Consider the following 17,748-nt stretch of genomic DNA (forward strand, 5'->3'; position numbering starts at 1 on the left):
ATGCCACCAAACCGATCCGCTTTAGCCCGACCAGATAAGCGGTTTCGGTCGGTTTAAGAGGTTTTTTCTGGTTTGTTTGGTTTTTCCTTGCCCTTCTAGTATAAATTGACCCACTTCTCCCAAGAGAAAAAAAAATAGAAGTGATTGTATTAAAGGTCCATATAATTTAGAAAAAGCTAGAATTTAGTCTCAACAGGCAACCGTCTTAAAAGTTAGAATTTGGTCTTTATAATTTGATATACAGTTTGATAAAATCCTATAAATAATTGCTAAGATAAAGACTAATTAAATTTTTTTTATCAAACCATAAAGACTAAATTCTAATTAATTCAAACAATAGGACCTAATCTGCAATTTAACCAAATTCCATGTTTTGCAAGCAGGTGAGTGAGAAAGAAACAAAAAGGATTAAATAGAGAGAGAATATGAAAGGAAAAGAGAAATACGTGAGGATCACAAACAAACAGCTTTATTAAACAAAAAAAAGGGTCAACGGTTAACGAACAAACTGAAAATTAGAGGCCAATTAAAGCATTAAATCCTTCTGTTTTTGCCAGCCCCACATTTTGTTCTCCTCCATTAATCTTCACCAAAACACACAAACTGATTCCCTTAGACAGAAACACACAGAAACAGAAACAGAGACGAACCCGGACTCACTCTTCTTTTCTCATTTCCCCTTTTTTTCTTCCCTCACCAAATTAATTTCTCTCCTTTCCTTTCTTTTATCTCTCCATTTTCTCCATTTCTCACTACCCATTGTTTTATTCATGGAGAAAAACCCACCCCCAGAAAAGTCTGAAAGTTTTTCTAAAAATTTTAATAGAAAGATTGCTAATTTAGGCTCACCTCGACGGACTCTCGACGCTGCTGCTTCCGATGCTAAATCCGATTCCGAAAAGCTTCCTGCCGACGGAGATGACGATGCTTATATTGAAGACCCTCTTTCTGAATCCGATACAGCCTTGATTTTCGAAGAGGTTGATCGATTTCTTCAGACTTTGTCCAATGTTGGAGATGATGGATCCAATCTAATCCATGAAATTCCGAGCTCCGTTCATTCGTTGTCGAAAATGGTGGACTCGATGATCACCAGGTACAATTCTAACAAATATCCGGCGAAGCTTGGGAAAGATCCTGACCGGGATTCTTCCTTTTTCGAAGCTTTAGGTCGCATTTCCAAGATTGCGATTAAATTAAGTGAATTCCCTACCAGTACTGCCTCGATTCCTTCTTTCAATCGGACTACCACGGCTCTACAGCGAGCGATGTCATTATTGGATGAAGAATTCAATGCCCTTTTGAAAGAATGCAAACATCGGGAGCTTGATTCGAAATCTGACAGGAAAGCATCAAAGCAATCGTCGTTCAAAACAATCAATGAAGCAACAGATCAACAAAACAGCACTGTTCCTGAATCATCCGAGTCCGATTCTGCTAAGGAAGAGATATTCCCGTCTTTTGCGCCGGAAACTGTGTCAAACATGAAAAGAATTGCCGGAACAATGATCTCCGCTGGTTATGAGAAGGAATGTTGTATGAGTTACAGCTTCCTCCGGCAGAGTTCGTTCAAAGGAATATTGAACAAGCTGGGGTATGAAAGTATTAGCATAGACGAGATTCAGAAAATGCAATGGGAAACTCTTCAATCGGAAATCGACAAATGGATCGCCGTCGTCAAGAAATGCTCAAAGTCTCTGTTCCCAGGCGAGTGGAAGCTTTGTGACTCTGTTTTCAACGATCATCCCTTCATTTCCCATACGCTCTTCAGCAATTTAACAAGAGCGGTAGTCATCAAGCTTCTCAACTTCGCAAACGCCGTTGTTTTAACAAAACGATCGGCGGAGAAGATGTTCAAATTACTTGACATGTACGAAACCATCCGCGATTTAATCCCAGCCATTAATGGCTTCCCTGAAAATTGTAGAACAGAGCTAATTTCCGAAGCCGAAGGGGCAAAAAACGGGATAGGCGAAGCAATAGTCGGCATTTTCTACGACCTAGAGAACTCAATCAAAAGCGACAACGCGAAAATTCCAGTTCCAGGAGGAGCAGTTCATCCATTGACACGCTACATAATGAATTACCTAAAATACGCATGCGAGTACAAAGAAACCCTAGAACAGGTCTTCCAATTTCTCGACCCTAAAGCCGATGAAAACCGACCGGCAAGAATGGACGAGAACGACGACGCGTCGCCGAGAAAATCTCAGCTCGCAATTCAGATCGCAATGGTAATGGATCTGCTCGACGCGAATCTCGCAATGAGATCGAAACTATACCGCGACGCATCTCTTCGGTACATCTTCCTGATGAACAACGGAAGGTACATAGTACAAAAGATCAAAGGCTCAAGTGGAATTACCGAGTTGATGGGCGACCGTTGGTGCCGGAAACGATCGACGAATCTGCGACAATACCACAAAAATTACCAGAGAGAAACATGGAGTAAGGTATTGCAATGCCTAAGCCACGAAGGATTGCTGGTGAACGGGAAGGTGTCGAAGCCGATATTGAAGGAGAGATTCAAAAGCTTCAACGCGATGTTCGACGAAATACACAAAACGCAAAGCAGTTGGGTAGTGAGCGACGAGCAACTTCAATCGGAGCTTAGGATATCGGTGTCGGCGGTGATGATTCCGGCGTACCGCTCGTTCGTTGGGAGATTCAAGCAGCATTTCGATCCGGGAAGACAATCGGAGAAGTACATAAAGTATCAGCCTGAAGACATTGAAGGTTTGATTGATGACCTGTTTGATGGAAATACTGCGTCTATGGGGAGAAGAAGATAGTAGAAACACTAAATTTCACTCGGATACAGTCTCTTAATTTTTTCTTTTTTCTTTTTTCTTTTTTTCCTTTCCATTTAATTGAATTTCTGTACTGATAATTTTTTTTCTTATTGTGATTTATTTTTTTCCTCCCAATAACACGTGGGAATAGAACATTGATGTGGACTTTTTTGACTTCTATTAATTCTAGTCTATTTCGATATTTGTAAAATTTTTAAATGCTCATGTAACGTCTCTTGTTTTTTATATAATTAAAATATTGTTATTAATTCACTACTATTTTTTTTAATTCAGAATTCCAAGAAAATGCCGTAAACAATTGCTAGATATAAGATATATTTTTTTTTTTTTTAAAAAAAACAATGTTATTTTAATATATATTGACAAAAATAGGGTAGGATTAAAAGTATTATAAAAAAAAAAAAGATTTTTAAATTGTTTAATCGTGTACCCGATACACGATAAGCCCTAAATCGTGTACTCGGTACACGAGTGCTTGTTGATCTGGCACGCACTAAGTAATCGTGTACCCGGTACACGATTACCTTAAGTAGTGTACCGGGTACACGATTCCCTTCTCTATTAAACCGTCGCGACCCTTCTTCTTCCTCCATCCGAAAGCTTCTCCCTCCTCTTTTCTTTTGTCTTCCCCATCCGAAAATCTCCTCTGTTCGTCCATCCGAACAAATTATCCGAAAATCTCCTACCTTAAGTCGTGTGCCTCCATTTAACCGTTCGTCCGAAAGCTTCTCATCTCTTTGATTGTGGTAAAAAAAAAAAATTCCCTACGTTGTTTTCGAATATATAATCTTCATATATATATATATATATATATATATGGTACTTATATTGTTTGCATTTGGACTAAACTTAATGTGTAGTTTATGGATCCATGATTTATTTGTTGGGTTAAATCTAGAAATATATGTATAGTTTGTCTATTTGTTAGGCTGATTTTGTCTAATTTAGTTTATGAACTTCGAAATTAGATTTTGGTTGGGCTGATTTTGTTGGGTTACTTTTCTAATTTTGTCTAATGAAGTTTATGAACTTAGAAATTCGATTATGTTTATGAACTTAAAAATGAAGATTGGTTCATATATATATTATTTTGTTGCATTTAGACTGAATTAAATGTATGATTCATGAATATATTATTTTGTTTTATTTGGGCTGATTTAAATGTATAGTTTATGAGTCTTAGATTTGAGCCTTATAATATTTAGATCTTGAACTTAAAAATTGGATTTTGTTGGGTTGACATATTAACATATTTTTTTTTGTCAACTATAACAGTTGAAAAAATCATAATAAATATGTCGATGCGTTTTGAAGATTTAGTTATTCTTGAACCTAGAAATGATGGAGATAGTGACATTGACGTTGAAGTTGATGAATTATTTGGAAACGACAGTGGTGGGAACATGATCTTGAGTTAGTACCATTGGATATGTTCACCCAAATAGATTGGAAAATTACAAATACAACATGTGAACTAGGGTCTACTTTGGAGGAAAGAAATATAGGTGTAGAGACAGAACACTATGAAACTGTTGTAGTGGAATCAAATCAAGATCTTTGGTATGTCAGATGTAAATCATGGAGTGATGGTTGTGCTTCGAGGTTACGGGCATGTCGGCGTAAAACTCATGAGATGTTCGAAATCACCAAACTTCAAGGGGAACACTCATGTTTGTTTTCAGAATTGATACAGGATCATTCACAGCTTGATTCAAATTTCATGAGTATCGAAATCCAAAATTTGGTTAGAGCTGATCCTGGGGTACCTGTGGCCCTACTCCAAGAAGCAATTAAAAAACAATATGAATATAATGTTAATTCTAGACGGGTGTGGCAAGCCAAGAGAAAAACGTTGATTGCTGTGTTTGGTGATTGAGAGAAATCATATTCAGAGCTTTTGTATTAGTTTAGTGCTCTTGTTCATTACAATCCAGGAACACGAACAGATTGGTTTTTCCTTCCCTCTGTGTGATCGAGTTTTTTGGTCCTTTTATCCTGCAAGAGAAGGGTTTAAACATTGTAGGCCATTAATCCAAATCGATGGAACTCATCTCTACAAAAAGTATAAGGGAAAGTTATTGACCGCCTCATCTATTGATGCAAACGAACATATATTTTTCCTTGTTTTTGCTATTGCTGAAGGTGAAAATTTGTCCAGTTGGTCATGGTTTTTGTGGGTATTGCATGAATATGTTACCCAAAAAGATGGTATTTGTTTGACTTCTGATAGACATAAGGGCATTCTTGCTGATGAGAAAATTGGTTGGAGTGAACCTAGAGTGTACCATCGATATTGTCTTTGCCATGTTGCCAGTAATTTTAATACGAAATATAAATCAAAGCAACTAAAATAATTTGGTGTTTAAGGTAGGAAATCAACACCAAAGGCGCAAGTTCATTCGGTGCATGAAAAAATTGAAACAATTGCACCCTAAATGCCTTGGAATATTTTTCAGATATTGACTTGGAAAAATGGACTCGATCATACGACGGTACCACTATGGGTGGATGACAAACAATGCAGCTGAATGCATGAATGGTGTTTTCAAAGGTGCTTGAATGTTACCAATTACTTCTTTGGTTAGGCTAACATTCTATTGCACAATACTGTATTTTGAACGTCGGAGACAAGAAATCAGTGAAGCACTCGATCGTGGGGTCATGTATACAGAATATGCCCTAAAAAATCTTAAGAGGTGGGAAAAACGAGCATCTGCGCATATGGTGACATCTATTGATAGGGAAAGTCAAACTTTTGAAGTACAAACTGACATAAGTAAGATTTCTCCCTATAAAGAACAACACACCCAAGTTTTGAGCTTGAAAGAAGGAACATGTTCTTGCAATAAGTGGCAATCATTAAAGATTCCATGCTTTCATGTAATTGCAGTTTGTAATTACATGCGTATGACATACATACCACTTATTGATGAATGCTACAAATTGTCCAATTTCAAGCGATGTTATGAAGGTCGCTTCCATCCAATAAAACACCCAGATTATTAGCTAGAATTATCATTTACAGATGTTCTTCAAATGCAGACTTACTAAGAGAAGCCAAAAAGTATGCACATTCATAATGAAATGGATTGAAGAGAGACAAGCCAAAAAGTGCGATGTACAATTTGCAAGAGAGAAAGGACATAACAGACGTACTTGTCCACAATATACATTAGGTGCTTCGTCTTCGGGTTATTAGGTGTATCTTTTTTTTACTTGTATTTTTTTATGTAATTGTATATTTTATGTACTTGTATTTTTTATGTAATTGTTTCATTTTATGTAATTGTACTTTTTATATCATGAATTTATTTTTTGTGTACTTGTAATGTAATTGTACTTATATTTTTTATGTAATTGTTTCATTTTATATACTTTTTATGTATCGAATTTATGTAATGAATTTATTTTATGTAATTGTATCTTTTCATATACTTTTTATGTATCTTTTATGTGATAGATTTTATTATGTAATGTAATTTGAACTTCTTAAGTAATGTTGAGCAGACAGGTTTTCTTGGGGTTGCACAAATCGGTTTTATCCAGCTTGATTGGCACCTGCTCTAGTTGAGCGTTGGAGACTAGAAACCCACACATTTCATTTGCCTTGTGGGGAATGTACGATCACGTTGCAGGATATTGTCATATAGTTTGGGTTACGAGTGGACGACCAACCATTGACAGGTTCACTATAGTATGGCTGGAAGAACGTTTGTGACGTGCTCTTGGGCGTTCTACTAGATGATCTGAAAGAATCAAGATTAAGTATCCCCTGGTTGACGTCCCAGTTTCCAGAATTACCTCCCGATGCCGAAGACATCAACATATGTAGGTATGCATGAGCATATATCATGCAGCTTATTGGATGATTTTTGTTTGCTGATAAGTCAAATACTTTAGTGCATCTCATGTTCCTCCCCCTACTATCTGATTTCGAGCACACTGGTACGTACTCGTGGGGTGGTGCATGTCTTACATGGTTGTATAGAGAACTTTGTCGGGTTACCAATGCACAAGCGTTGGAAATAGTGGGGCCACTAATACTACTACAAGAGCTTATGACAGATTTCCAATTATAGCACCACAAGTCTAGTTACAGGCCCTAAATCATCGTCCACTTAGTGTCAGGTATTATTTCATTTATATATTTATTTCGTTACAATTTTATGTAAGAATATAAAGTAATTGTATTTTTTATAATTTTAGATGGAGTGGTGTATTAGCTGCCTCTGAACAGTCAGCAAATATGTTGCCCATGTACCGAAAAATATTTGGTAGATGCACAATCAGGCAACAAATGTATATATAAATGAGTATTTAAAACATTTTAGATGTATAGTTATCTTTTTTTTTTTTGTCAGATTATTTGGACGTCATACACATAACAGATTTGGTCATCCTTAATTATTGTCGTGATGGTGAAGATATCTGGTTAATTGTTAGCCCTCTTATATGCTTCTATATAGTAGAGTGGCATCATCCAGATCGTGTGTTGAGACAGTTCGGTCTGCGAACGATACTTTCATTGTCCTATACACTCCCAGCACTATACCATATTGATTTGAGAGGTAAGCACGACCAAGACTAGCGTCGAATCCATGCGGAATATATATCCTACTGGACGACATGATCGTTGTGCACGGAGAGAATTAACAAATGGACCAGCTGTATCAGATGACTACTTTTCTACTACAATTTAATCACGAGGCGATTTATCACACCTGACGGTACTTACTATTACTGCATGAAGAGATTTAAAAATTAGACATTTTCCATATATATGATATGAATATTGTTTAATATTTATTTTTTTGATTGTACAGAATAATTTTATCGGAGATGTACAACAATATTCAATGCAATGTCAACAAACATTGGAGAGACATGAAGACAACCCACATGATGGGTAAGGGCCAGGGGTCGTTTTTAAATTTTATGTAAACTTTCATTTTCAAATTGTAAATTAAAGAACTAATTGTAAATCTTCTTTTAATATCTTAACATTTTTTTTAAATATGAGTGCAAGATAATTATGTTTTTATTGTAGATTGAATATATAATTAAATTTAATAATGAAGGAATTTGTGGACTCGTTCCAGTCTTAATATTGTTGTACATCTCCAGTTAAATTTTTTTTGTCAATCTGATTATGGTAATTGTGCAGGGTCCACGAGTTTCCATGCGATCGATTCCGACGTGGTGCTGACTAGATTAAACGATAATAGTGTACCCCGTACACGTGTTTGGCACATGACAATCGTGTACCCAGTACACGATTTCACTACCCTAGTTTTGATAATAGTTTCAACAAACACCTATTTTTAAAAATACTTTCAATCAAACACCTATTTTTAAAAATATACTTTCAATCCTACCATATTTTTGTCAATATATATTAAAATAACATTATTTAAAAAAAAATCTAGATATAATATTCGATAATATCCTACGGTTCAATCTCGTAGTGGAATATAAAAAAACAAAAGGGTCAAAAGAGGTAATTGGTATCTAGGATTTAATATTCAACCGATTTTCTTGACAATCAAATGTTATAAGATTAGGTAGAGTATTCTATGAAATTAGCTAGATGTGCGTAAGTTGGCCATATAAAAAAAAAATAAAATAAAATAAAACATTGGATAATAAGGAACTTACAAATGGGAAAAGAAAAATTACAAAAATTACAAGCTTAATTTCCTTTTAATTGTGCCCCTAGAAATCTTTAGTCTTTAATAAATTACAATAACGTGAAAGTAAAATCAAAAGCTAATAAGAGAGCGAGCAATAGAAAGCCTAATCTGCTCCTCCACTACAATACACATTTACTTTAAAAAGTAAAATATAAAGGATGACCAAATACATAAACCTTGATTAAATGATGAGGACATTTACAAAACATGATCTACCAATAATTCCCAGCTAATTGTATGTGAAAGCTCTAAAATCAAATTAAAAGAAGAAAATAGGGGGTTTAGGGATTATTATTATTTTCCTGGCTTGAGAACATATTATGTGCACATTCGTTAGCTTCAGTTTTGGAAATCGAAAGCGTGTTACTGTTTTCTAGCTGACTTATCCTCCCTCGCAGCTCGTTTATAGTTGCAGTAGCATCCTGTGAACCAATAGAATAACAAATAAATCAAACTTTACACTAATTAGGGAGATTTTGGCACTATCATTTTGTATTTACATTCTTTTTCGAAAAAAAAAAAAACTCTTCCGTCTCAAAATTTTGGATTTAGTTTCTATTTGGTCCTTAAATTTCAAAATTTTGTATTTTTAATTCTTGAATTTTGAGTTTGATTTCAATTTAAACCCTAAGTTCCAAGATTTACCTAGTAATTAAATGACAGTGAATCCTTGGTAATCTTAGTTGTGTTAATTCTTTTAAATTAAATATTTTTAAAAGACTAAGTTGAAATCACTCAAATTTTAAAAATAAAAGGTATTTTGTATAAATATATGTATGTATGTAGATGTTACTAACCCATAATCTCTCTGTCAAAGTGGCTATCTCCTCGTCTTTTTTCATCATTTCAGCTGAACTGAAATCAATTTGAAGCATCCCTTCTTTCTCCTTCTCTTCTAGCTTCTGGGTTGCTTCATGCAACTGCTTGTTAAGAGTCGCAACCTTTGAGGACAAATAATATGATCATCAGATTCATATATTCCATATTCTCTCTTGGAAAATTTTATCAAATCTTTTATTATTTTATACAGGTTTGGAATATACAAACTTCTTCCACCTTATGAAACACAGACACAAATACAACTACACAATACGGATACGATTGAATACGACGATTCGTCAATTTCTAAAAAGCTAAGATACGGATACGTCTAAGGATGTGTCATTTTTTTATATATATTTTTAATATATATATTTCTAAAAAAAAGAGAATACTGATACGTTGAAAATACATTTTTTTTCTTTAAAAAAATCTAGGATATAGATAAATTTAACATACAAGTTAATAACAATAGCACAAAATAAAAAACAAAAACTGAAATACAATGCAAAAAAAGCAACATCTAAGATGTTGAAGTACAATAGTTAATAAAATGCAATAGGAAAGTGACTCATATTGCAAAGAAGAAAAAGAAGAAAATTAGAGGGAGAAGTATGAAAATAAACAAAGAACTTATTGTTGAAGATATCAAAATAATATATATTTTGGTGGATTTTGTGGGGACTCAAATGTGAAGATGAAAAATGGATGATTCTAGTCTAGGTTTGGTCCGTTATTTTTTTTCTTTTAGTTTTGGACTCGAGCAGTGAACCTTTTAAATAGGTTACCTAATTTTAGATTGAGAAAGACTAGATGAGTTACTTGTCTTTTTTCTTAAAAAAAAAAGTATGCATACGTCAAATCGCGTGTTAGATACGTATTTGGAAAGTATCTGAAAATATCGGTATTCGATACGTGTCTGATCGAATACCGATATTTTCAGATACTTTCCAAATACGTATCTAACACGCGATTTGACGTATGCATACTTTTTTTTAGGTCTCGTTTGGTAACCATTTTGTTTTTTATTATTGATTTTTGAAGATTAAGTATATTTCCTCCTTATTTCTTATGATAGTTTGAATCTTTCTTAAGTACAATGTTTGAATTCTTAACCAAATTTCAAAAAAATAAAATAAAATTAAAAGTTACTTTTTTTTCCCAGAATTTTGCTTGATTTTTTAAATCATCAGTAAAAATAGATAACAAAAAAAAATTGAATATAAAAATGGTGTATATAAACTTAATTTTTAAAAATAAAAATCAAATGGTTACCAAACCGTTTCCTGAAAAAGCAAAACTATGAAAAAAGTTTGGAACCATGGTGCTTACTTTGCTTTCCAGACTTTTATACTTGTCCATTTCATTCAATAAATAGGTCATCAAACTGCTGACATATGGATCCTTTAACCTGTAGAAAAATTAAAGAAGCTTTATAAACATAATATAGACACCATAATGAAACAACAACAACGCCATTGAAACTTCTAAAGTGAAATATAAACTATAGATTTTAGTTACCTTCCAGGCCTGAGCAGATCAATTAGCTCTTCTCTCCCTTTCTTCAAACTTGATATATCAATATTACCAAATAACGTTCCATTTGAGTTGGCGGTGGGTGGCTGCAAGTATAGGAAGAACGACATTTATGCACTTGAAAGACCAAAAAACCAAAAAAAAAAAGAAAAAAGGAAAAAAAAAAAGAAAAAAGAATAGTTTGTCAAACAATTTGGTGGGATGTACAAAGAAGAGCACCTAAGTGTTTTTCTTTAGAAAAATATACTTGTATTCTTACAACTTCTTTATAATAATTTTTGTTGGGCCCTCAACTTGACTTGTGTGGAATTACCAATTATTTTAACTCATGCTCAGCTTCAATAAAACTATTTGTAAACTCTCATATATCTACAATGTTTACCATTTTTGAAACCTCTCTAATCCTTTGTGATCGCCCTGCAAACATAGATTATTATAATCTTACTAAAATAGCCTCTATCCATACAGTGTCCCAAATAGTCTTAGGCTAAATTCAAAATTAAAAACAAATTTATAAAAGTTACTTTTTTTTGTTTTAATTTTGTTTGGTTTTTGAAAATATATTCATAAAAAAGTAGAAAAAAAATAAAAAAATAAGTAGAAACAGTGATGATAAACATATTTACCTGAACAAAAGGTGGCGACTGTTCAAACACGTGGTTGACCGGCCTCGCAGTGGATGGAGTGACAGGAGGTTGGTGAGAGTGAGAGGTGTAAGTGTACAAGGTTGATCCGGGAGTCGTTCCGGGTTGAATTGTAACTTTAACGGTAGATGGTAATACTATTTTCTCCATGTTCACGTTAGGTTTGGTTGTAGATGTAGGAAGGACCACCGAAGAAGTAGTACTTGAGACATTTATACCATTCCGCACATTCATTTTATTTTCCATATTATAATTAGATTCCACTGAACGTCGTCTTGGAGCGTAACCCACCTCTTGGCAATTTTTCGTCCTAAATCATTGCAAACCATTATGGGGGTCAGGAAAAATGTCTAAATAATACATTTTTTTTACTAAACAGAAAATTGGAACCTTAAGAGTAGTTTCGAGGACGGCTTAACTAGACACGAAAGATGAAAATTAACCACTAAACTTATAATTGAACTATAAGCCATATAAATCTAAGAAAAGGCAACTAATTAATTGAAAAGGAGTTTACCAGTAATCCTTTTGAATTTGAATTAATCGTGACTCGAGCCTCTGAAGTACGATGGTCCTCTCAAAACCTTGCTTGTCGTGAGCTGGTTCCACAAAATTAGCTTCCAGGACACCTAATAATTGTTGTTGTTTTAGAGGGAGCACATGAAATCGAGTACTACTTTTAATAATGGAAAACGGCTTAAGAAATTGAATACATATATATGATCATCCGAACATTTTCTACAAGGAACGAACAAAAAGAGCTAACCTATAACTCCACGGCCGTCACTACCGGCAGGATTCCATATCCTCCAGAATGGCTGGCGACAAAAAAAAAAAACAGCAAGTTAGTTTAGGAAATTATTGTTTGTCTATATTTTAATCTCAATTTAAGAAAATGATCATAACCTTTATTAACCGATTTTTGTGGTAGACACTGAATCCCTGAACATCGATATGGGCTCCTGCATCCTTCACGAATCCAATTGTCACCATTACACACATCTGCAAAATTAGTTGACATGCATGTTAGCCTAAATTTCGAGGACGATACCAAAAAAGAAACTAAGAAAATAAGAGAAAATGGAGAATTAATTATTATTACATCCGAATGTTTTTTGATTGCGTTGGCAGGAAGTTGCTGAGGTCTATATGTTATCTGCCTTGTTAACATTAAATCATCCACAATATTGTGATGTTCCACATCTTTTCCTCGTAGAATAATTCTAAACCCCGGTGGAAGTCTGAGATACAGAATTGATGCATAAATCTACCATTCAGCAAAAGCAAAAAAAAAAAAAAAAAAATGTTAATGACCAATTCAAAAATATGTATTATTCTAGAGAATTAGAAAAAGACTTTTACATTTATAGAAAAAAATTTGAACAGACAATTTCTAATTACATAACTTGATGCATACCCTCAGTGAATGTCGGTAGGTTAAGTAGTGGCGTGAGTTAGGATATTGTTCTGCCATTTTTATGTTCTTCTCATCTCGATTCACTCCTCTAATTTGAATGTCCTGTGTTGATTTCAAGGTTGTGGGGGAGATGGAAGGTCAGATAAGTAAAACAAAACTATATACACAGCTCAATTGGCAATATTTTAATTACATCACCATTCAATTTAAAGATAAAAAATATATACATCTCTTCTAAATTAATATTAAAAATAGAAAGGTGATAAATCTCACATGTGAATCAGCATCAAAGTCGAGTTCCAGGTGACCTTCATCATCTTCCCAAAGGTTATATATAATAATGCGCGTCCCGTGATCTTTCAAAAAATTGAACTACACAGTGTACCAAATACAAAAGATGAGCAGAGATTTGAAAACAAGTAGGATGTTCATAATGGAACACGTAGGGAAAGTGAAGAAGGATGATTGTCTTAGATTAAAGAAAACTATATAGCTTGTTAATATTTTAGGAACCTCAATTATTAGTCTCCTCTCTAAGTTTTCAAAGTCTGAAGAAAGTATATGGCAATGAAGTTTATAATTCTTATTCCTTTAATTTGGTATCTATGAATGTCTAGACTAGTTTTTGATTTCACTGGACAAGATAACTAATTAATCTTACCATGCACACTCAGTCGTCAAGAAAGACATCATAGATATATAGTCAATAACCATCATCTTTCTTATTAGATTAGCCTTTATTATGAACCTCTATCCACGTCAATAATAATTTTCCTACCTTGTCACTTTTGACTGATCTTTTTATGATAAATTTATATAAAACTAATAAGATAATAGATCCAAGATAATAGATCCTACCTTGTCACTTTTCTACCATGGTCCTTATTATAACTAGGCTAGGTTGTGAGTCAACGTGATTGAAAATTGTTACTATTTATTAGTAACATAAGAGAAGAGTAAATGTGATTCTTTTTTACCTTTAAAATAAAAAAATAATGAACTCAGATTGAAAGAGAGAGAGAGAGAGAAAAGTATATTAAAAAGTCATTAATTGTAAAAAGTATACACATATATTTTACCTGTTCAAATAGTTCCTCGATCGAATAAGGAGACCATTGGGCTATAATTTCCAGATTCCTATTCCAATCATCTTCGGAGCGCATCATCTTGCTCCAACAATCTTCTTTAAACTCAAAGTCAACCTTACCATTTTCAACAAATTAAAGTCATCAAACCATCATTTTGTGAAATTTTACCTATCATATGTATCCAATTTATGTATAAATAGTGTTGTATGCTAAGTAGTTATCTTACCATGGGAACCACAATATCATCCTTTCCAGTGTCCCTCAAAAATGTGTATGACAACATGCCAATACTTTGTGTTGGGCTATAAAAAGAAAATTAAGAAAATCAATGAGGGTTTAAAACTACAAATTAATTGTATAAGTTGAACGAAACAAACAAGTTCTTAGATTCTCACAACCCCATATGAATACTATATTATATATTATATTGATACGAATAATACTTTCCTAGTAACCCATAAGTACATAATACCAAACAACTCAAATGTGAAAGTATAAATTCCTAAAGATAGGATAAAAACTAACATATATGAATAATAACACACAAAATTAATAGTCATTCATTATAAGACTTCCATATAAAGAACTCACCCTCTTTGATCACTTCCACTGCAACGGGAATACACAAGAACATCCGCTCCAAGCCTCATGGTACTTGTTTTGAACCCATTTCCATCTAAGCCAAAGTATTTTATGTCAGATTACATTATTATTGAGATTAACTTATAAAAAATACTTGATTATTATATGGGTAGTACATATCTTTGTACAATCTAGATAGTAACCTAATTAAAATTTGTCATATGCAAAAGAAAATTCTTTTAAAAGAACTGAAATTTTTTTACAAAAATATTTAGTATGTATCTAGTATTTGTGTATCTTACCAAATTGTCCCATCATAACTTACTATGCGGCAAATTCTTATTATTCTTTTTTTTAAAATAGTAACAAAAATGGGCTCCATGAATTGATTAGACTGCCCTAATTATTTTCATAATTGTTCAAGTCAATCAACCGAAAATGTATTATGTGTAAGCTAAAAAGTAGTGAAAGGGTGCACACATTGACCAATAGTGTTGGGCAAATTCCGCTTTGAAGAATAACCAAGAGAAATACAGCATCTCATTTTATCAGGGCACATACCACCGCCGTCATCTGCATTTACGGAAAGTTAGCCACACAACACGTATAAAAAAGTTAAATTACTCTTTTTTATTAGTATGCAAAAAGATAAGAAAGTGTTTGACTGATTGAAAATAACAGTTTAATTTCATACATTAATTAGATAGCCTCTCCCTCGTAACGGAAATTAGTTGTTAAATCTTAATAGAAACTCAGCCAATAAAGGAATTATATTAGCTTTTTCATATAAACATCACCTTCAATAAGCAACATTCTACTTCCATCCCTTTCGTTTTTCAATATATCAATATGAACATATGTAGCCCCATTGCAGACCTAAAAGAAATTAATTAACATCAAACAATTGAAATTAAAAAATTCTTATGTATTTTTCCTAAATCAGAGACAAATTCTCAATACCTCATCTAAAGAATTGTCCAAGAGCTCTGCAAAAGCTGTTGATGAAGAAAAGATATATTGGACATGTCAAATTTAGGAATAATTATAAACTTACTGCTAAAAACAGAGGAATAGAAAGAAAACCGATAATTTTACCTCCCAGAGCCCACTTATGGCTGGTTGCATTGGAATGTAGAAATTTTGGATGTACTCTAACATGATCCATACCAACTACAAAATATAAAACTCAATGTCACAATTAATTCGTTTAAACACTAGTTTGCTAAATTTAATCATCACTCGTCGAAGCAAGAAACCACAACAAGATTTATCAATGTTAAAGCAATTTTCAATATCCAGTTTCTTGTTCTTAAACACATAGTAAGGAACATTCTTGATCAACAACACAAAGCATTGGAAAACAGAGAAGCAGTTGTTTCATTTGCTCTAATACCTGAATTCGAAATAGGATCACGATTGCAATTTCCCTCATAATCCCCTGCTTTCCAAAACTGCCTACAGCATTTAATCGGCGGATTATCCTTACTATCACCATCTTCCAAATCCTCCATCGGAACCACCGAGAGAGGAAGGGCCTCCAATGGCGTAAGATTATCTACTTTCACCGAACCAGGAGAAACAGGAGTTTCATACTCGGAAGCTTTCACAGACCTAATCGGCTCAACAATAAGCGGAATGTTGAGTTTACGCGACTTCAAAAACGACAGAGAATCATCTTCTTCACTCGAACTACCGTTTCCGCTTTCCAATCCGTACTTCCTCTTCAAATTAGTGACGTTAATAGAATCTGAAAACGAATCGTCACCCTCATCATTAATGCCAGTGGAAAGAGTATTAGGGGTCTGGCGGCCGTTAATGTCGATTGGGTCCGCGATTTCAGAGGGCTGGTGATTGTCGATTACGGAAGAATCCATAAGGAATCAAGAAACAAAATCAGGAGATATTGAGGTTTGGATTTGGAATGGGAAAGTTAGAATGAATATATGAATGAAATTAGGGTTTTAGAGAGAGAAGAAGAAGAAGATGGGAAGATTGAAAAAAAATTGGCGCGCAGAAGATTGAGAGAAAGAAGGAGAACACGAAGAGAATTGCTCGAGGGCATGAACGCAACGGTTTCGGTCTTTCAGTGTCGTTGGCCGTTATTTATAGGCCCATCATATCCCACGTGACAAGCACCAGGCGCTATTTCGGAAAACCATTCCTATTATAAATCTTTTTTTCCTTTTTCAAATCAATACGTCTTATTATATATCATGATATGCTAATTTATATGTTTTATTATATATTTTTTTTATTTTCTAGGAAGGTAGTAAGTTTATATATATATATATATAGAGAGAGAGAGAGAGAGAGTTCTGATACCCCTATTTTTTTTTTTTTAATTTAAAGTATTTGAACTTTTTTGAAACATAGCTTTTTTTTTTTTTTAATTGAAAGTATTTGAACTTTTTTGAAACATAGCTTTTAAAATGTTAAATTTTATTTCAATTTGGTGAACCTCAAAATTTATATCCCAATTTTTATGGTTGATGTTTATTAATTAATTTAAATTTAGAAAAAAAAAATAAATTAATTATGATTGAATTAATTTTTTGTTAATGTTCCATCTCTAATAAAAAATTTCACATAATAATTATTTTTAAGTAGCATCAAAATACTTAAGGGCTGTTTGGTAATTTTGATAGCCAATTATTTTAAAATGATCAAAATGTTATTTTATTTATTCTTTCTTGTTTGGTTTATTTATTATTATTATTATTATTATTAATGGTTTTTAGATTCTTTCCTTACCTAAATCTTGGAAGATTTAGTTTTACTATTTTGAATTGGGTTAACTTTTTCCTTATTTATATTCTCAATCTTTCTTCCCATCTCTTTCCTTTCACTTATTTCCTAGTTTATAAAAAATGAAGATTTAATTTTTTGAGTTCACAGTATCAAAATTAATTTTCAACTTTATTTTATCTATTATCTATCTTGTTATTTTGATTTTCTTTAACCAATGTTATTTTGATTTATTCCTTAATTAAATCTGTATCTTGTTATTTAAAATTTATCCCTCATTTAAAAATCTGCCTGTTATTCAATTCTTTCCTAATTTATAAAGTTGAAAATTTGGGTTTTATTACTTTAAATTATTTTGAGTTTTTCCCCTTTATTTAATCTCTATCTTGTTATTTTAAACTCTTTACCTATCTT

At 33.1% G+C, this 17,748-nt stretch overlaps 2 protein-coding genes across 2 annotated transcripts; one reads left to right on the plus strand and one right to left on the minus strand.

Annotated features, from left to right (window-relative positions):
* Positions 1-348: 348 nt before the first annotated feature.
* Positions 349-2,872, plus strand: EXO70C1 (exocyst subunit exo70 family protein C1). The gene has a single exon (XM_039032292.2). The coding sequence runs from the start codon at positions 771-773 to the stop codon at positions 2,790-2,792; it is 2,022 nt and encodes a 673-aa protein (XP_038888220.1). The 5' UTR covers positions 349-770; the 3' UTR covers positions 2,793-2,872.
* Positions 2,873-8,784: 5,912 nt separating this feature from the next.
* Positions 8,785-16,463, minus strand: LOC120079686 (protein MICRORCHIDIA 7-like). The gene is made up of 19 exons (XM_039033995.1): positions 15,983-16,463; positions 15,685-15,759; positions 15,550-15,584; positions 15,387-15,465; positions 15,070-15,162; positions 14,599-14,683; positions 14,234-14,309; positions 13,999-14,121; positions 13,193-13,291; positions 12,920-13,021; positions 12,605-12,769; positions 12,409-12,504; positions 12,269-12,320; positions 12,020-12,131; positions 11,485-11,812; positions 10,844-10,944; positions 10,655-10,733; positions 9,301-9,444; positions 8,785-8,925 (listed from the first exon to the last, which is right to left on the minus strand). Exons 1-19 carry the CDS (start codon positions 16,461-16,463, stop codon positions 8,785-8,787), a joined length of 2,466 nt encoding a protein of 821 aa, XP_038889923.1.
* Between the last annotated feature and the right edge of the window lie 1,285 nt (positions 16,464-17,748).

The sequence above is a fragment of the Benincasa hispida genome, chromosome 1 (assembly GCF_027475165.1).
Source record: "Benincasa hispida cultivar pf3 chromosome 1, pf3_genome.v1.1, whole genome shotgun sequence".
Taxonomy (NCBI): domain Eukaryota; kingdom Viridiplantae; phylum Streptophyta; class Magnoliopsida; order Cucurbitales; family Cucurbitaceae; genus Benincasa; species Benincasa hispida.